Here is a 21,187-nt window from a genome sequence, read left to right as displayed (position 1 = left end):
CCCACTGTGATAGAATAGAATAGAGCTGGAAGGGATCTTTATAAACAAACAAACAAACAAATAAATGTTGAAATGGCTGTATATAGAAAATTAATTAATTAATTAATTAATTAATAATAAATAATAAATAATAAATAAATAAATAAATAAATAAATAAATAAATAAATAAATAAATAAATAAATAAATGCTGAGCAAAGTCTCCACCTGCCTGGAGCCTCCAAGGGACTTTGGCTGGGGGTCGTAAATGGAGGGAAGCCCAGATAGACTAGCAGACTCCCAGGAGGGAGGCATGGATTGCATTCTGAAGAACAGGGAATGGGCCAGGTTGAGTTAGACAGGGAGAGCTGGTTGTGAGTGTGAGGAGTGTATGTGTGGATGTGATGGGCCACATTAAGGGCACCACAAGAGTCTGCTTGACATTTCTGGTGACCAGGCGCCCCCTGAAGGAGTGAGGAAAATCTGCCCGGAGACAGAGAAAGCCCGCCAAAACTGAGGTAAGCTAATTTGACCAATCACAAACTGCTGACATCACCTATAAGCTGTATAAATACCGGCTGTGAGGGGACCCAGTGCTTGCTTCCTTTGAGATGCCTCCAATATAATATGCTAATTTCACTTGGCTGCTGAGTCCAATAAGTATTAAAATGGGGTGCAAAATTTGGTCCTATCAGCTTTGGAGAGAACTCTAGGCTCAAAAGGTCTCCAGGCCTCATTTTTGCAGCCTTGTCTTTAGGAGTTAAAGAATGCTTTTAGCAATTAAATAAAGTAGCCCACTGTGACTTAAGACAAATGAGGATAACCAAGTTTTATTGCTCTGTACACCGCCCTGAGTCCTCCGGGAGAAGGGCGGTATATAAAACAAATAAATAAATAAATAAAATAAAGTGAGCATGGCTCAGCATGAATAGGCAGCTGTTCACTGGGTCTGAATCAGAGGAAGTGAGCCCTGTAATTCATCCTTGTCTGGACCTGTGACTTGGTGCCTTCAGTTTACATCAAAATGATTAAATCTTCTATAAACCAAACCCAAAACACAAAGAAAAATGATCGTTGTGTAACCATCCAAATATCATATAACTAAGCGGTGGCTCCGTGGGTTAGGACGCTGTGCTTGTCGATCAGGTCGACAGTTTGGCGGGTTGAATCCTGAGTGTCGCGTAACAGAGTCAGCGCCTGTTACTCGTCCCAGCTTCTGCCAACCTAGCAGTTCGAAAGCACATAAAAATGCAAGTAGAAAAATAGGGACCACTCCGGTGGGAAGGTAACAGCGTTCCGTGTGCCTTTGGCGTCTAGTCATTGCGGCCACATGACCACAGAGACGTCCTCGGACGAGCGCTGGCTCTTCGGCTTTGAAACGGAGATGAGCACCGGCCCCTAGAGTCAAAAATGACTAGCACGCATGTGCGGGGGAACCTTTACCTTTAACTTAAAAATGAATATCTTTGGCCCCACTCGCTACTGGCCCCAATGTTGGGGGGGCATCATGCAAATTTTCATTGCCTGGCCAAAGGTCAAGGGGTTTAGTGCTTTGTGGGATCAGGAAGACTCATGTTTTTCCCATGTTTTATTCAGTATTATTATTATTATTATTATTATTATTATTATGTTGGTTTCATTGTTGTGATTGGATGGTGTGTAAATTAGATAAATTACATTTAAAATATAATAATATCCTTTGAGGGCTTCAAAGTCCCCCTCCCATTTGATTGATCTAAAGTTCAGTGGCCTAGGGGTGGCTCTCAAATGTGCTGAAAACATGACAAAATATATCCAAAGGGATCTATAATCCAGGCTGACTGTTTTCTTTTTTCCCCCCTTCTTGCAGAGTTCATATGGCATCAAGAGTGGTGGTACATTGCCAAGTAACCAGGGGGCAAGTCCCATATGCATTTGATGTCACTCATTTCCTTGATGTCCATTGGACGTCACTCATTTCCTAGTGCACATAACCACAGCCCACCTCTTGAGAGTGACTCCCCTAAAGCATCTCCAGATATTGGAAGAGCAATCCCAGTAGAAATTCCGATATCATTAGGAATGTTTAAAGGATGAATTTTAGAGAACCATTGAGAAGTTATAGAGAGGGTTGGGGGGAAAAACATGTTCTATGCCCAGGAAACGGAAAGCATGAGAGAGCACATTAGGTGGATTCTTGCCTTGTTCACTAGAGCAGGGGTCCCCAACCCCCAGTCCATGGACCAACACCGGGCCACAGCATGCCCAAAACTGGGCCACGCAAACAAGCAAAATGTAAGGACCTGCCTCAACTAGGTCTCCCAAGAAAGTAGAACTCTTGAAACAAGCATTGTTTCCAAAGGAAGTTTTATTTTGAGTTAGTGATAGCAAGAGACCGAAGCAAGGTATGAAGAAATCCTGCAGAAAATGGTACATCAAAATGTCCATTTAGAACTCCTCCCCCCAGAGTCCAACTGTTTGTTTGAAATCAGCCAATCCTTCTTCATTTTGGGATATGTGGGAGCAAACCCTTTTCTGAATCCTCTCACAGGACTCTTTTTTCATCTGTCGGTTGTTTCTCCCCTTGACCCATCTACATGGCCCAAAAAAGGTCTTCCCATTAGATATAATTTTGCATGGGATGGATTTCAGATGCAATGATTCCCTTCACTTTCTTTCCCAGTGTTTATCTAGAAGTTGTGTGGAATGCAGAAAGGGAAATTTTTCAAGTCAACCTTGGTAACCTCGTCTACTACTTCATGTTACAAAGCACACGCAACATGCTTATTCTGGCTATTAATCTATCCATCTTTCTACAGTTTCCATTATATGGAGTGGTAAACAGGCAAAATAGTTCACCTGTACACAATATAGTAATCCATAGAACAGTTTAAAGAAACCTAAGACGAAACATATCCAGGTTTGAGGTTGTTGTGTCAGCAGAGATGTTAAATTTCTCCTTGACTTGGCTAACGTGAACTCAAATTCACACGTGAAATGTGATCACATTGTACAAGCTTCCTGAATGAGCATTAACTCCAGAGCTATGTTTGTTAAAGGTCCTCGGTTCTCAGCAATGGACGTAATGCCATAAGGCAGGAATTCAGTGCAAGCATTTTTCTCTTTCACATGGTAGGTGTGTGAACATGGAAGAATATTGAAAAAAAGAAACAAGTTTCTTCAAACAGTTAGCACAAATTCCTATGGAGATTCTTAGTCATCCAGGTCATAGTTATCCCAAAGATTCTTTTTCACGAGGCAACTGGACTTTCTTGTTTTTCTTTGAAGACGTTTCACTTCTCATCCAAGGCAGCTGAAGAAGCTTCTTGGATGAGAAGCCAAACATCTTCAAAGAAAAACAAGAAATTCCAGTTGCCTCATGAAAAAGCATCAAATGCATCTTTTAAATGATTATCCCTCTCTGTTGAGTGATAGAATGCATGTTTTTTTAAAAAAAATAATCTGGAGAATGAAGGAATGCATATATTTATTATATATATATATATATACCAGATAATGAAGATGGTAGTGATGGCATAGTTTGAGAAGTCACGGATGTAACCATGTCCAAGTAGAAAGGTTAGCTTTTGTTTCCCTTTAGAGCTTGAATGAGGATGGGGAGGTGGAATGAGGATAAATAGCTTTTGTTTCTTCTCTGCCATTGCTTTCTTTCATAATCTTCTTCCATTTGAACAAGCACCCTTTTTATCTTTCTTCCTCCTTTGCCAGAAGCCTCTCCAGAGTCTTTAGAGCATAATCACAAGCAGTGACTAATATATGGCCTGTTTTTAACTTCCTTTCAATTAACTGAACTGTTAAAAAATCAATCCAGCAGACGTATTAGGGTGAAGATCCCCCCTATGGACTGAGGATCAAAAGTGTGTGTGTGGGAGATCTATGGATATCCATGTGGGGGAATATGACATGTACATGATACTGTCTGCTGAGCTGTGGTGACATGTATCATCAAGGAGGAAAATTCTCTAGGTATGTGATAATACTCCAGCAGCTGTGTCATCATTTTGGCATCCCCACGATGTGCTGATGCCCTTTGCCTTCCTGATGTACAGAGTTGAATCTCATTTTTATACATCATATCTTTGCAATCATATCATCTGTGTCAATGCTGCTAACATCATCTGTCAGAAACATGACAATCTGTGGATTCCAAGACTCTTTTTTAATGGGATAATACAGTAGCATTAATTACAACAGCAACATACAATAGAATGTTATTCCAGTTCTTCTTCTTCTTCTTCTTCTTCTTCTTCTTCTTCTTCTTCTTCTTCTTCTTCTTCTTCTTCTTCTTCTTCTTCTTCTTCTTCTTCTTCTTCTTATTATTATTATTATTATTATTATTATTATTATTATTATTATTATTATTATTATTATTATTATTATTATTATTATTTTCTGTTTTTGAATTATTATAGGATAAGGCCATCCAAGGATAAGCTGATTCTGTAATTCTTAAGTCATTTATCATAAAAACTGCCCCAGCTCAATTGTTGGCAGAAATTTCTGTATCTTTTAATTTCACAATTTGCCTCTTTGCAGGAAAAGTAGTACATTTTCTCTGGCATTCAGGTTAAAAATTTGAGTTTCAACTTATCCATGAATGGACTTATCTGTGAGTGTATCCAGATTCTTTGAAAAAAAGGTATTACCATATATACTCGGAGAGAAGTCTATCAATGGATAAGCCAAACCCACATATTTGGGTTTATTTTACAACATAAAATTCCTGGTTAACTCACATAGGGTATTATTGACATACTAACCCCAGTAAAGTGGGCAGCAGTGACAGACAAAGTCATTCTTTCTGGGAAGAATGGCTATGTATAGTTGAGGGGATTTGGAGTGCATCCAATCTGTCTCAAGATACCAGACAGGTTGTAGCAACTGAGGATGGTCAGTCCCATGGATAAGCAGGCCATACAACATAAGGGCTTTATAGGTGACAAACAGCACCTTGAATTACACCCATAGTGAGACCCTTAATTTAGCCGTAAGCAAGACCCCTAAGCAAGGGACGCTGTGGCTCAGTGGGTTAGGATGCTGAGTTTGTCAATCAGATGGTCGGCAGTTTGGCGGGTCAAATCCCGAGTGCCGCGTAACAGAGTGAGCGCCTGTTACTCATCCCAGCTTCTGCCAACCTAGCAGTTCGAAAGCACATAAAAATGCAAGTAGAAAAATAGGGACCACTACAGTGGGAAGGTAACAGCGTTCCGTGCGCCTTTGGCGTCTAGTCATGCCGGCCACATGACCACAGAGATGTCCTCAGAAAAGCGCTGGCTGTTCGGCTTTACCTTTACCTTTTAAGACCCCTATAATTTTGTTTTGGTAGATGAAGAGTTTTTGATATAAGTCCCAGAAAATGTCTGAGACTCATCTGACAGGTTGGGAGCCACCAAGATTTCAGTCACAGTAAAACCAGTTCCAGGACAGAATGAACAAGGGATAGAGATTTGGATGGAGGCAGATTCCTCTTCGATTAAATTCAGTCCAGAACTGGACTTGATTTATTTACTTGTTTCCTCAAGCTGAGATTCCACTTCTCTTGTGATTGGCTGACAATTGTAGCCAAAACAACCAAGGTAGCAAAGCCCAATCGCACAATTCTCCCATCACACCTACCACATCATTTCATAAATCAGTATAATACATTAGAGGTAGACCTTGCTTAGTAACTTTCTCATTTAGTGACCATTTGAAGCAGTGCTGAAGTGTAACTTTACAGCCAGTGCTCACACTTATGACTGTCACAGCATCCCATGGTCGTGTGATCACCATTTGTCCCACAGCCAATTTCCAACAAGCAAAGACATTGGAGAAGCTGGCAGTACAATCACACATTATGGTCAATGATGTCTCACTTAATGAGCATGGGTTGTCAGTCCCAGTGGTGGTCATTTAGCAAGGACGAGCTGTATAGTCCCAGGGGGAGCCATCTTAATGGCTTTCCTAAACCCCATAAGGCTTAGCAGGATTCCATAACAAAGTAGGCTAAATGGACTTTTGGAGTAATTGAACTAAACATAAGGTGGGTTATTTGGGAATTACAAGATTATATAAACATAACAATTTTAGTTAGCCCTACAGAAGTGTTTGGCAGATTATAGAAACTGCTGATGGGAATCCTGATCCATCAATTCTCTTTTGTGTCTCAGGCTCCATGAGGATTCTGTAGATTCTCCCCAACAATTTGAAGCCATATTTTCAAGCTACAGACCAATTATTTTGGCTACAGAGGTGTTTCAAGTGCTTAAGAGTAAACACCCGTCTTTGTCCTCAAGAGGACTAGAAACATTGTGCACGACTAGTCACCTCATTTTTTTTTCCTCCTGTAGTGCGTGCTGTACAATCAGGCTGTACCATGGATCTTGAATGTGACTCCTGAGTAATGATGGAAGGCCTCATTTGGAAGCAAAGCAAAGTAGTTGATTTCCAATCTAGTTCCTACTTGGGTTGGGTCCTCAGAACATATTTAATAGACTACTGAATTCCCACATTTGGGGGAATGAATGGTAAAGTAAGCCTGTTGCATTGCTTGATCAAGATGCTTTATTGAAAATGCTGAATAATATTCTCAACTACCATGTTTCCTTGAAAATAAGCCCTACCCTGAAAATAAGCCCTACTTACTTTCTAAAACATAAGGTGAGTGAAGCAGGGAGAGAGGGGAGCTGCCCCACATGCCCCACACCTGCTTACCATGCCACAGGACTCCTGTTGCTGTGCCACCGCGAGGCACATCTCACTGTTATTCCTGCCGCGAGGTGCGTCATGCTGCTAATGCTGCTGCTGCGAGGTGCATCGGACCACTGCAAGGTGTGTCCCGCCACCATCACAAGAACCATTTTTGCCACTGCCATGAGGTGCATCATGCCACTGCAAAATGCATCCCACCATTGCCACCACCATTATGATGCATGTCATGGGACGTGCCTCGCAATGGCGGCAATAATGGAAGGGATCACCTCACGGCGGCAACACCAAAACACACCTCACAGCAGGGGCAGCAAAGGTGGGATACGCCTCCCACTGCAGGCGGCAAAGGCGGGACACACCTTGTGGTGGTGGTAGCAATACCAACAGGACATGCCTCATGGCGGTGGCAGCAATGGTGGCAATACACGCCTCGCAGCGTGTATTGTTGGGGGCAATTAAGTGTGTATTGTTGGGGGCAATTAAGCTGACTTTGTAATAATGCCGCTTGGGTGTGTGTGTGAAAGCCCTAATAAGCAGGCATATACACAGAATGAAGGCTACTGCTAAGCTTGTAAGCCGCCCTGAGTCTTCGGAGAAGGGCGGGATATAAATGGAATTAAAAAAAAATGACAATGGTGGCAGGACACATTTTGCGGCAGCAACAATGGTGACAGGATGTGCCTCGCAGTGGTGGCAATGTTGGCAGGATATGCCTCACAGCAGCAGCTGCAGCATAATAGGTTTTGTAGTGGTGACAACAGCAGGAGCCCTGTGGCACTATAAGCAGGTGCGGTTAGGTTTAGATTTATTAAATTTATATGCCGCCCTTCTCCCTGAGGACTCAGGGCGGCTCACAACAACAACAACAACAACAACAACAACAACAACAACAACAACAACAACAATAATAATAATAATAATAATAATAATAATAATAATAATAATAATAATAATAATAATAATTTTATTTATATACCGCCCTTCTCCCGAAGGACTCAGATTGGGTGAGTTAAAAGATATAAAGTTAAAAGATATAAATACAAAAATTAAAAGAGGATTAAACAATATGAGAAATAAGAAAAGTTTAAACCAATAAAAAAACAAATTTAAAAACTCCTGGCAGCTCCTGGGGAAAAAAAAGACATTCCCTGAAAATAAGACCTAATGCCTCTTTTGGAAGCAAAAAAATATATATAAGAGCAGGTCTTATTTTGGGGGGAACATGGTATTCTTGAGTATCTGACTGATTAATTGATTGCTTGAGTTACTGGAGCTTGCAGACCACTCAAATTCAGCAGGATTCTGTGTACCGCCAGAGAGCGAAAAGCTGGTCTCTGCTACTACTGATCTCTTCTCCCGCCCCTTACTTAGTACGTGATGTAGGAAAGGGTCACATTTCCTGTGATCTTGATAGTTTTGATGTTTTCAATAGGGACATAACGATAGGCGTAGCTGAAGAAGGGCTGGCTGTTGGCATAAATCTTGAATTTGTGGTTGTCGCAGTGGATTGAGAGCTGGGAAGAGAGGAAGGATGTTTAATGTGGCCAAATCAACACATCTGAATCACCTCCGATATTCCACTGAAGAAGGTCCATAGTACACACAATCTGCAGCTTGCATCAAAATCAAAAAGCACAGTAATCAAGGGGCTGGAGGCTTTGATTGCTTTCCAAGCACTTGAAAAGAATTTTGAGTGCTTTTTTTTAAAATCCCCTTTATATCCCGCCCTTCTCCAAAGACTCAGGGCAGCTTACAATCTAAAGCACAAATCAATGTGCTTAGCAATAGCCTTCATTCTATGTAAATGCCTGCTTATTAGGGCTTTCTCCCCCTCCCCAAGCGGCATTATTACAAAGTCAGCTTATTGCCCCCAACAATCTGGGTCCTCATTTTACCTACCTCGGAAGGATGGAAGGCTGAGTCAACCTTGAGCCTGGAGGGACTCGAACCTGCACTAATTGCAGGCAGCTGGTGTTACTTAAGTAGGCATTAGCCCACTGCTCCACCAAGGCTCAATGCTTTTACCTTCCATCCTGTTTTCTCCCCTCTCTCCTGGCAATACAAAGACAATTTTCCAGGAGGGAGTTAAAAACGGGATTCTGTACGGTCTTCTGGAGACGCCTTCTGGAGGGTGCATTAATCCCACCAGCTTTCTGGAGGTTCAGATTTCAACTCTTCAAAGCTATGCTATTTGGGAATTATGGCAGATGGAAGGCACCAGCTGGATTTTCTCTCCATTCCCCACTGCCTATATGCCTATCTTCTTCCTGGCCAACCAGCCAAGCCCTGCTGGAATCTAGGGGTGTGCGCATAATAGCAATAGCACTTAGACTTATACACTGTGTCCCAGTGCTTTATAGCCCTCTCTAAGCAGTTTACAGAGTCAGCATATTTGCCCCCAACAATCTGGGCCCTCATTTTACTGACCTCGGAAGGGTGGAAGGCTGAGTCAACCCTGTGCCAGTCAGGATCGAACTGCCGGCAGGGAGCAGAGTTAGCCTGCAATGCTGCATTCTAACCACTGCGCCACCAGGGCTCTTGAGAGAGAGAAAGAGAGCAAGAAAGAGACAGACAGATGGATAGAGACAAGAGACCGACAGAAGACAGAAAGATAGACAAGACATAGAGATACGATAGATAGATGAGTTAGCAATAGCACTTAAGACTTATATACTGCTTCACGGTGCTTTAGAGCCCTCTCTAAGCGGTTTACAGAGTCAGCATATTTGCCCCCAACAATCTGGGCCCTCATTTTACTGACCTCGGAAGGGTGGAAGGCTGAGTCAACTTTGAGCCTGGTAAGATTCAAACTGCCAAACTGCAGGCAGCTGGCAGTCAGCAAAAGTAGCCTGCTGTACTCCATTCTAACCACTGCGCCACCACAGCTCATAAGCCAGGTAAAATAGGGGTGATACATGAATTGCATAGCTGTGGTTGCCTTTTTTTTTAACCACCACCCTGTGGACACCCCTCCCTGCTGGAATCAAGACCAACTCACCTCAAAGTATTTCCCAGGTTGGAAAAGGTTAAAGAGCAGGTTGCGTTCCTCAGGTTCCCAGTTGCCATTCAGAAAACTGTTGCACACCATAGTTTTCTTTTCCAGGTGTGGACTAATGGACAGAGCGATGTCCTGGCCAGCCGTCAACTTGATTTCAAACCTTGGAAAGAGAAAAAAAAGCAGGCCTTTGGAATAACTAAAAAGGAAATCTGATTTCCTCTTGACTCTTAATCCAATAGCAGCCTGTCAGATGCTTCCATGGATAAAGGCTAAAGAAAAAAACAAACAAACAGCTGTTGTTTCTCCTTGTAAATATTATTTATTAGTAGACTGCTGCTAAATGTGTAAATTCTATTTAGCATTTTTGTTATTTTTGATATTTATTCTTTGCATTTATGTTGTGCCACAATCAAACCAACTCCATAAATCAGACAAACGCATTAAAAATGCAAATTAAGCAGCCGTTTAGCAGTGAATAGCATTCTTCTGATGAAGAACAGCTGATCCCTGCTTAAAGATGCTTTGGGTCCTAATCATTCTTTAAAGGCACCTCCTAAACCAGAGTTCCCCAAACCCTTTAACTTGTCGATGCCTTCATGAACTTTCAGATTCCCCACTTTGGTTGGCTCATTAGGGCTTACAAAACACACATATTAGGCCAATTCTAGAACACTGTTCAACTGTCTGGAATCCTTACCGCATATCGTACATTAATACAATTGAGCGAGTTCAGAAGTACTTTACAAGGAAAGTCGTACATTCTTCTGTCCATAATAGAATACCTTATGCTACGAGGCTTGAAATTCTTGGCTTGGATAGTTTAGAATTGCAACACTTGTGGTCAGACTTAGGTATGGCATAGCATATAGTAATTGTAAATTGTACAGAGTAATGCTTTATCTGCAAATGACTTCTTTAGCTTTAATTGTAATGTAATGTGGGACGTGGTGGCTCAGTGGGTTAGGATGCTGAGCTTGTCGATCAGAAGGTCGGCAGTTTGGCGGGTCAAATCCCGAGTGCCATGTAACAGAGTGAGCACTTGTTACTCATCCCAGCTTCTGCCAACCTAGCAGTTCGAAAGCACGTAAAAATGCAAGTAGAAAAATAGGGACCACTATGATGGGAAGGTAACAGCATTCTGTGCGCCTTTGGCGTCTAGTCATGCCGGCCGCATGACCACGGAGACGTCCTCGGACAAGCACTGGCTCTTCGGCTTTGAAATGGAGATGAGCACCAGCCCCTAGAGTCGGAAACGACTAGCACGCATGTGCGGGGGAACCTTTACCTTACCTTTAATGTGTGCAAACAATTGCTTTAAATAATGTAAACTGCTCTAAACTCAATTGTAAAAAAATCATTTTTTGTAACAGAGTTGTCAAAATCTGGAATGTTTGACCTGATTCAGTTGTCCCAGCCATTAACTTTCACAGTTTTAATTCTAACTTAACTTCTATGGCCCTCACTCCATATTTAAGAGGTCCCTAAGGAGGCATGCATAAGTGCACTAAAGTGCCTATTGTCACTTACACATTTTAATTTTCTTATTTTGCTTAAGTTTGTGATTTTTGTCTGATGAGTAAATAAAAGCAAAATAATAAAATAAAATAAAACCCTGCTAATAGCCCTTACTTCTTGTGGTAGTGAATTTCTCAGGCTATGTGTGGAGTTGTGCATCCACTCCCCTCAACTTCCTTGTTCTCTGGGCTGAGAATGCAGACATTCAGGAGAGATGGGAGAGTTGGAGAAAGGAGATGAACTGGGAAAGATCTATGACAGGCCCTAACAGTGTCATTTTGTTGTGCCAAAGCCAAACCGGAGCCTGGTGTCCAACTTGAAGGCTGAAGGCAAGATGGGCTGAAATATATGATGTCAGGGAGACACCAGCAGGGTGGGACCTGTGGCACCAACTATAGAAGGACAGTGGGCGCAATGGTTACAGTTCCATTCCTCTGCCCGAGCCCCAAAATGCATGCAGAAAAAGAGAGCCAAGACCTTTTAGCATTCTTCGGAATAGTGCCTCGTACTGTGATGGTCCTGTTGGCTTTCAGACCTCCAGGGATGTCGCATATGTAGGGCACTGGCTGAAATAGGCAAGAATACAGATTACCCTTAATGTCCCCCTCTGACCCATGGCACTTGTCCCTGCTAGCTCAGGTTAAGGTAGTTACAGTCCAGTAGGTCTTGGGGTGCCAACAGGGAGACGCACAACATGGGCAGAAGTCAGCTTGAGGGATCTTGCGTTGGATGGATATTTTACAAGCCAGGCAGATAAGGCATTGACTGGGTTCAAGTGCTTAGCAGGGATGTCCACAGTGTATGGTCAAAATAGTCAGGATGGCAGACTGGACCTTCAAAGTCCAATCTATTGTTTATGTGCAATGAACAGCAACAAAATAATAGTTGGGGTTGTGACAGTGTTGGCATGGCTGCTGGGCTGCCAATTTTTTTTAAAATCACATGCTGTGAAAGTCCCTGGTTTACTTCATCACAAAAGACTGAGTTTATAGAACTTGGTTGTAAGAGCTGATTTCCTGGTGCAAACTATAGATCTTTCTTTTTCCTCTGCCACACATTAGCCAAACAGCCTTCTTCCAACCCAATTTCTTTGGTTTAAGTAGAAATTTCCTGAGTGATGGGGTGTGGGTAGCTTTTGACACGGGGGAAAGGGACTAATATTAACCGCCTCCTTAACCATAAAGAAGCTAATTCTCCCTGAAATATTCCACTCACTGTTCCTTTTTTCCCCTTCCATGTGATTTTAGAAGCTTGTGAACCAAACCAATCATGCATTTGGCAGATTACTGAATTTCCAGAATTTCCAGTTTCTAGTCTCTTGTTCACCATAACTGCCGGTTAAGCCAAACACTAGAAAATACTCAGCTCCTTGAATTCTACATGAATACACTCAGACAAATTCACCACCTCCTGGTTTATGCTCCATCCCACAAATCCGGGCTAAAGTAAGGAGAGACAGGTTGGGTTAGGACAGGGGTCCCCAACCCCCAGTCCATGGACCAGTACTGGGCTGCGGCATGCCACCAACAGGGCTGCACAAAAAAGCAAAACCTCATCCATAGGATACAGGCAGCACACAAAACCACGCACTCTCCAGTCCGTGGAAAAACCTTTCTCCACGGAACCAGTCCCTGGTGCCCAAAAGGTTGGGGACCTCTAGGTTAGGAAGTCTCTTAGTACTTACTGGGTAGTAGATTGCAGGGCCCATCATTATCTGGTGGGAAAGAAATTCAAAGAGACTGTTAACAACTCCATGTTTTTCTCCTAAAATCCCTAGCCCTGCATGACCTTGTGGCTACCCCTGCTTTTTTCCTTCTAAGTATTTACAGGAAGATTTTGTGATTTCCCATATGCAGGACTTGGCAAAGTGGCCTAAAGGATAGGAAGACAACAGTGGCTGAGTTTGTGTGTCACATTCACCCAGGTTAATTGAAGCTTTCATGGGTGCTTTTCAACTACTTCTTCAACTCAGTTACCGTAGTTTTAACCAGGACTGGTTTATCAGACATAGCTTAGCCTGTTGCAAATCACTCAATTATGTCAATGGGGGAAAGAGATTAGGTGTATTATGTTAACCTTGTAGTACTCAAGTGTGCCAGAAATTCTATTGTGCTAGAGAGGCGGAAAAAGGACTCTTATATCACCGGCCAGGCTCTGGACTCAGATTCTGAGTCCGAGATTGTCCAGCTGATCCTATGGAATGTCAGCCTTAGGAAGACCAAGCCTGACATCACACAAGACTGATGAGTCACAGCACCACCTGAACCATTGGACTTGCCCTGACAGGATGACATTAGCCTTCCCAGTCTAGGGTTAGTAGAAAAGAGAGCAGAACAGAGAAAGTCTTTAGTCTACTTGCCAAGCAAAGGAGTAGCAATTGTCTGTGCCTCTCTTCCCTTTGCTGACATCTGGCTCCAGTGATATTTATGAGTGGATTTTGCATCTTGGAGTTTTAATTTCTGGACTGGTTGACAACTTTGACCCCACTTTGGAACCTTGGGTTGACTCTGGACGACTCTTCAGCATATTCCCATTCACAACTTTACAGGGAAGCCCTCACTTTGTTTATATTCCTTTTTTTCCACTATAAATTGTTCGCCCATATGATAAAATGATAATTGCTCAAGAAACGTAGTGTATATGTATATATGTGTACATGTGTTTGTGTGTGTGTGTGTAGCTGAAGCTTGTATGGTAACAAAGCAACTGAACTTAAGTTGTCTCCTAAGACACAATTAGGGATTGTCACCTTGGTTGTGCAAAAACCTAGAAAATTTTTTGTACCAAGCAAAAAAATTATACCATGGTTAAGTGATCATCCACTAGGACTCCTAGGTCCCTCTCAGAGTTACTGTTTTTAAGCCAAATCTCGCCCAATCTGTACTTGTACCTTTGGTTTTTCCTGCCTAAATGTAAAACTTTGCTTTTCTCCCCATTGAAACTCATTTTGTTGGATAGGGCCCATTGTTCAAGTTTGTCTAGATCTTTTTGGATCCTAGGTTTATCTTCTGGGGTGTTGGCTACTCCTGTCAGTTTGGTGTCATCTGCAAATTTGATGAGTTCCCCTTCAATTCCCTCATCTAAGTCATTTATGATATTGAAGAGTACTGGGCCTAAGATGGAACCTTGTGGTATCCCACTGCTTACTTCTCTCAATGAGCCTTGGTGGAGCAGTGGGCTAATGCCTCCTTAAGTAACACCAGCTGCCTGCAATTAGTGCAGGTTCGAGTCCCACCAGGCTCAAGGTTGACTCAGCCTTCCATCCTTCCCAGGTAGGTAAAATGAGGACCCAGATTGTTGGGGGCAATTAAGCTGACTTTGTAATAATGCCGCTTGGGGTGTGTGTGTGTGAAAGCCCTAATAAGCAGGCATATGCATAGAATGAAGGCTACTGCTAAGCTTGTAAGCCGCCCTGAGTCTTCGGAGAAGGGCGGGATATAAATGGAATTAAAATAAATAAATAAATAAATGTGGATGTAGTGCCACTGAGGACTATTCGTTGAGCACAGTTTGCCAGCCAGCTATGGATCCATCTGGTGATGATGTTGTCTATTCCACCTTTTCCTAGCTTACCAAGGAGCAGGTTGTGGTCTACTTTGTCAAATGCCTTACTGAAATCTAAGTACGTATACTATGTCTACTGTGTTTCACTGGTCTACTAGTTTAGTCACTTTATCGAAGAATGAGATCAGATTGGTTTGGCATGATCTGTTTTTAACAAATCTGTGCTAGCTACTAATTATAACTTTGTTTGCTTCCAGTTATTAGCAGATCTGTTTTGTTTCATTATCTTTTCTAGGATCTCCCCAGGTATTGATGTTAAACTGGTCTGCAGTTTCCTGGGTTTGTTTTTTTTCCTTTCCTGAAGATAGGGACCACATCATTCCTTTTCCAATCCTCAACTACTTCCCTGGTGCTCCAAGATTTATGAAAGATGTGGTGCAACGGTTCTGAGCATTTTCAGAACTCTGGGATGTAGCCTGTCGGGTCCCAGTGATTTATATTCATCAAGGTCGGATAGGTGTTCTCTTACCATTTTCTTGCTTATTTTAATTTTTGTTTCTAGTATGTCTTTTGCAGTGGTTTTTTTTGTATGTTGGGCTATGGTTTCTTTTTGTGTGAAGACTGATGTAAAGTATGAGTTAAGTAACTCTGCTTTCTCCCTATTGAGGACTCAGATTGTGGGGGGCAATTAAGCTGACTTTGTAATAATGCCGCTTGGGGGTGTGTGAAAGCCCTAATAAGCAGGCATATACATAGAATGAAGGCTACTGCTAAGCTTGTAAGCCGCCCTGAGTCTTCGGAGAAGGACGGGATATAAATGGAATTGAAATAAATAAAAAAAAAAATATTGCCTGTAATTTCCTTGCTATCTTCTCTCTTTAGTGGGCCTACAGTTTCCTTGACTTTTTTTCTTGTTTTTAATATGTTGGACTAGAAGACTAGAAGACCTCCAAGTTTCTATTCTATTCTATTCCATTCTATTCTATTATTCTATTCTATTATTCTATTCTATTCTATTCTATTCTATTCTATTCTATTCTATTATTCTATTCTATTCTATTCTATTCTATTCTATTCTATTCTATTCTATTCTATTCTATTCTATTCTATTCCATTCCATTCCATTCCATTCCATTCCATTCCATTCCATTCCATTCCATTCCATTCCATTCTATTCTATTCTATTCTATTCTATTCTATTCTATTCTATTCTATTCTATTCTATTCTATTCTATTCTATTCTATTCTATTCTATTCTATAACATCTGCAAGGAAGAGAGCAGGACCTTGGCCTGCGGTAAATTTGTTCCCTGTTCATTTGCTGCATACCCTCTGATGGTTATTTTTGGTAGCATGCAAAGTCTGTAAGCCAAGACAACTGATGACCCAAAGGGGCCACATTGTTAGAATGGTGTATGAAAAGAGTGCCTGGAGGAGAGAAAGAAAAAGTGGAATCTTAATGGTTGAATCAGTTCAGAATCAATGCCCAAAGAGAGATCAAGGATCAGAAGGTGTCAACTTGTCGATAACAAACACTAACCATATTCCCCTTTGTTGGTCCTCCCATCACGATCAGAGAATGCAGCTGCAAATTTCCATCGACATTGATGTCCTGCACCCTTTGTGGTGGAATTCTGTGCCTATAGGTACAAAAGGGCTTCCTGTTCACCAGGACCTGTGGGATCAAAGGGATCAAGTCTCAATTGGGATCATCCATTTTCTTTGCAGGGGAAAAAAAAACTACCCCAAAGCTGAGCGGGGTGGGCATAGAGAGGATCAAATAGAGAGTAAAAAGAGAGTCTGTGGTAGCACAGTGGTTAGAATGCAAACTCCAGGAGTTTGATTCTGACTGGCTCAAGGATGATTCAGCCTTCCATCCTTCTGAAGTAGGTAAAATGAGGACCCAGATTGTTAGGGGCAAGATGTGGACTTGTGCAGGCTCTTCAAACCTGGCCCTTTTATGACTTGTGGACTTCAACTCCCAGAATTCCTCAGCCAGTGTGCCAGGCTGAGGAATTCTGAGTGTTGTCATCCACAAGTCATAAATGGGCCAAGTTTGAAGACCCCTGGCGTAGTGCAATATAAGTCTATATTTATTTATTTATTTATTTATTTATTTATTTATTTATTTATTTATTTATTTATTTATTTATTTATTTAATTTTTATACCGCCCTTCTCCCGAAGGACTCAGGGCGGTGTACAGGGCAATAAATATAAAAAACAGAATATAAAAGTTAAAATACAATTAAATATAATGCCCAAATTTAAAATTTAAAACAATAATTAAGAACATATTTAAAACCCCAACCCTAACCCATCAGACCAGGTCAGATTGCTCAAATAAATAGGTTTTTAGATCGCGTCGGAAGGAGCGAAGGTCGGGGGCCATCCGGAGCTCAACCGGAAAGCGGTTCCATAGGTCTGGCGCGCCCACAGAGAACGCCCTCCCCCTGGGGGCCACCAGTCGACATTCTTTGATCGGAGGCACCCTGAGGAGGCCCTCTCTGTGGGAACGCACAGGGCGGAGGGAAGTTGACGCCGGCCGCAGGTGTTGCCATAGGTAATCCGGACCCATGCCATGTAGGGCTTTGTAAGTCATTACCAACACCTTGAATTTCATGATATTGCTATTTCACTGATACCCGTTTTCTTTCTCTTCACCAAAATGTTTTCCCTTCAGCTACAGGTCATCCTCATTTAGTGTCTGTCTGCAATTAGGACAGTGATGAAATAGTAACTTTGAGACCAGTCCTGGCATTCACAACTTTCACAGGACTATAAAGCAAAGTAAAGCTGAAGTGCGATCAGAAACACAGTGGCAGTTTCTTTTAGGAACTTCATCTAATGATGAAGTTGTTGGTCCCAGTTGTTGTTAAACAAGGACTACCTGTACATCACTTAAACCCCATCTGGAAGATATGAAATTGGGAAAATCAGTAATAAATACGTTATGGTTCATTCCGGAAAAAAATGTGAATACTGGAGGGGAGAGGGGAAAACAAAGAGGCACCTGCAGTCCCAAAAATGATCTGTCACATGAACCAACCTGGTATTGTTCTTTATCGACCATGAAGATGACCTCAAAATGCTCACGTTCTCGGAGGACCATCTTGTGTTTCTCTTCCCATCCCCACTTGCTACCGTGCAATGTGTTGAGTCCAATGTGATTATAAACAAAGGTAGGGATGAAGTGGAGGGGAATGTTGTTCAACTCACTATAGGTACAGGCAAAGTTCACCCGGAACCACACTGGGAAACTGGAAGAGAGAGAGAGTAAAAGAAGGGGAGTGGGCTAATGCCTCCTAAAGTAACACCAGCTGCCTGCAATTAGTGCAGGTTCGCATCCCACCAGGCTCAAGGTTGACTCAGCCTTCCATCCTTCCGAGGTAGGTAAAATGAGTACCCAGATTGTTGGGGGCAATTAAGCTGACTTTGTAAAAATGCCGCTTGGGGTGTGTGTGAAAGCCCTAATAAGCAGGGATATACATAGAATGAAGGCTACTGCTAAGATTGTAAGCTGCCCTGAGTCTTCGGAGAAGGGCGGGATATAAATGGAATTAAAATAAAAAAATGGGAGGTGCAGGAATCTCAGAATACAGTTCTCTCCTCCTCCCTTCTCCATTGGCCTGAGTCTGGAATCTGTAGGATGCTGAATTTTTGCTTGAGGAAAAGAATCAAGTTCCTCACCCTCATGGCTTAGTTGGAGTTGGAAGAAGCAGGAAGCGGAGCTACCTGAAGAATCAAAAAAGTCTTTAGTCTTGGCATAGAATTTGGCTTATCTAAACTACCCTTAATAGCATAATAATCTTATTACCATTATTTTGAGTAAGATAGCATCATGTCCTTCCTATGAGCCCCCAAAGGGACATTACCTTTTGGAGTGTTTGGGCACTGTGCCTTCCACATGTACAGACATTCCAGGATGGAGTCCACCGGGGACAGGTTGATGGTAAGGGAGAATCTGAAACACAGTAAATGATGAAGCAAACCAATGACTTTAGTGTAAAACAGAACTTTGACTTTCTAAGCAGCCAACCACAACCCTTGGTGGCGCAGTGGGCTAATGCCTCCCTAAGTAACACCAGCTGCCTACAATTAGTGCAGGTTCGAGTCCCACCAGGCTCAAGGTTGACTCAGCCTTCCATCCTTCCGAGGTAGGTAAAATGAGGACCCAGATTGTTGGGGGCAATTAAGCTGACTTTGTAATAATGCCGCTTGGGTGTGTGTGTGTGAAAGCCCTAATAAGCAGGCATATACATAGAATGAAGGCTACTGCTAAGCTTGTAAGCCGCCCTGAGTCTTCGGAGAAGGGCGGGATATAAATGGAATTAAAATAAAATAAAAATAAATAAACAACCCATGTATCAGCCTTTCCATATGGCCTCTGAGTCAATCAAAGATCTCCTGAGAGAGCCTCTGCTAAGGATCATTTCCTCAACATGGCAGGAGAAGGAAGGCATGGAGGAAGCACCAGACTGCAGCCATGGACCAGCTCTGTCTTAATTCTATGGGTGATTGAGCAAGACTGGCTGGATGCCAGCATCTTATCCAATCTCTCCATGCACTGGAGGAACTTTTAAGGAAAGGAGAAACATTGCAAGTGCCAACTGAATCAGGCTGGTGGGATCAAGAGAGCGTCTGTGTTTTTCCTCTGCATTTCTGGAGCTTTTATACGAGAACCGTGTTTCATCTGTGGATGGGTGAGGTGGCTGTTGCAACTGCACACTAGATGGGAGGAATTGTGTTAAAAAGGGGATCAAATCCCAAATGGGTGTGGGAAGTTTGTCCAATTTATTTTGAAAAAAATATGTGACAAATATTTTAACGTCTTCCAATAGGAGAGAATCTTTGCTGCTCAGCGGTTGAACCTTGAAGTTCTTCTTGATTTCTGAGCTTGGGGGTTAGCTTGCCAACATCTACTTTCAAGTTTCAGACCAGCAAAACTGTGTCACTATAAAAGTAGTATTTGCATGCAGGGCTTTTGGTTTCATAGTCTGGTGTACCTCAAAGAACTGACATTAGTCTTGCAAGTCGGAATGCGCTTCCCTCTCCTTTCCTTTATCTATGAGCTGTGGTGGTGCAGTGGTTAGAATGCAGTAAAGGTAAAGCTAAAGGTTCCCCCACACATGCGTGCTAGTTGTTTCCGATTCTAGGGGCCGGTGCTCATCTCCGTTTCAAAGCCGAAGAGCCAGCGCTTGTCTAAGGACGTCTCCGTGGTCATGTGGCCGGCCTGACTAGATGCCAAAGACGCATGGAACGCTGTTGCCTTCCCACCGCAGTGGTCCCCATTTTTCTACTTGCATTTTTACGTGCTTTCGAACTGCTAGGTTGGCAGAAGCTGGGACGAGTAACAGGCGCTCACTCTGTTACGCGGCACTCGGGATTCGACCCGCCAAACTGCCGACCTTCTGATTGACAAGCTCAGCATCCTATCCCACTGAGCCACCGTGTCCCTAGAATGCAGTACTGCAAGCTAATTTCTGCTGACTGCCACCTGCCAGCAATTCGATCCTGACCAGGTTAGAAAGATTGACTCAGCCTTCCATCCTTCAGAGGTTGGTAAAATGAGGGCCTAGATTGTTGGGGGCAATACGCTAACTCTGTAAACCACTTAGAGAGGGCTGTAAAACACTGAAGCGGTATATAAGCCTAAGTGCTATTGCTATTGCTATGAGAGAAAGTGGGCCTTATATATCACTTGCCGACTGCCTGAACTAGTTGCTGCAGATTTCCTGGCATAGTGATTTGGAAGTGGTTTGTCTTACCTCTTTCCTAGGACTGAGAGAAATTGGCTCAAGGTCCCCCATCTGGCTTTGTGGCCAAAGCAGAAGTACAACTCAAGGTCTCCTGGTTTTTAGTTTGATGCCTTAGTCACTATGCCTAGTTCACTCCCTTCCTTCCAGCAACACTTCACTGTACTTTAATTAAGTAGCAAAGAGATTAATTTTAAAGGGGGAAGATACTCTGGATAGTATTACTCTTGATAGTATTGAATGTTTCATAATAGGCTTTCCCTACTCTGCTCTTCACCCCTGACAGTCTTTTTTTTCTCTCTCTCCCAAACTCTCTCTGGCCTGTGAAAGAAAAACGTTTGGCGATGCAATCTCTCATGCCATCTTTCAGAGTACATGGGAATGATCAAACACAGAGGGATGGCTGCTCCATAGTACTGTTCTGTACCAGCCAGCTACCGGCCCTGCAGAAAAGGCAGGGACAACCCCTTTACAAACGGCAAGAGGCTGGAATTAAGCCTGCCAAATTTATTAACATAAAACAGAGCAAAACAAGACACCAACCATGAAACAGGAGCTATGAAACAGGAACTATTCAAGCGGATGCCTTCAGCAAACCAGCCCTCCCACGCATTCCCCTTTTATACAGTTCAGGGCATGGCTTCTCTCTGCCTCCTTCCAAGGTGCCCCATTGCCTTCCTCTGTTTACTCCTGATTGACTGCCTCCTGCATCGGGCGTCCTTGAACAGGGCCAGCTGTGGGTCATCT

The 21,187-nt window shown here is 42.7% G+C and overlaps 1 protein-coding gene across 1 annotated transcript in view; it reads right to left on the bottom strand.

Annotated features, from left to right (window-relative positions):
• Positions 1-7,430: 7,430 nt before the first annotated feature.
• The window catches only part of LOC310641111 (galectin-6-like), a 34,382-nt gene continuing 20,625 nt past the window's right edge, over positions 7,431-21,187 (bottom strand). Inside the window, exons 12-18 of the mRNA XM_083363876.1 lie at positions 18,560-18,648; positions 17,734-17,944; positions 16,226-16,360; positions 12,866-12,895; positions 11,659-11,747; positions 9,667-9,826; positions 7,431-8,182 (exon numbers count right to left, since the gene is read on the bottom strand). Of these exons, the coding sequence (XP_083220002.1) occupies positions 8,036-8,182; positions 9,667-9,826; positions 11,659-11,747; positions 12,866-12,895; positions 16,226-16,360; positions 17,734-17,944; positions 18,560-18,648 (861 nt within the window). The 3' untranslated portion in view covers positions 7,431-8,035. The remainder of the gene's footprint in view (positions 8,183-9,666; positions 9,827-11,658; positions 11,748-12,865; positions 12,896-16,225; positions 16,361-17,733; positions 17,945-18,559; positions 18,649-21,187) is intronic.

This window comes from Vipera ursinii, assembly GCF_947247035.1.
Source record: "Vipera ursinii genome assembly, chromosome: 1".
Lineage (NCBI taxonomy): Eukaryota > Metazoa > Chordata > Lepidosauria > Squamata > Viperidae > Vipera > Vipera ursinii.
Note: the sequence above shows the minus strand (reverse complement) of the source record. Positions and strands in the feature narration are given on the sequence as shown.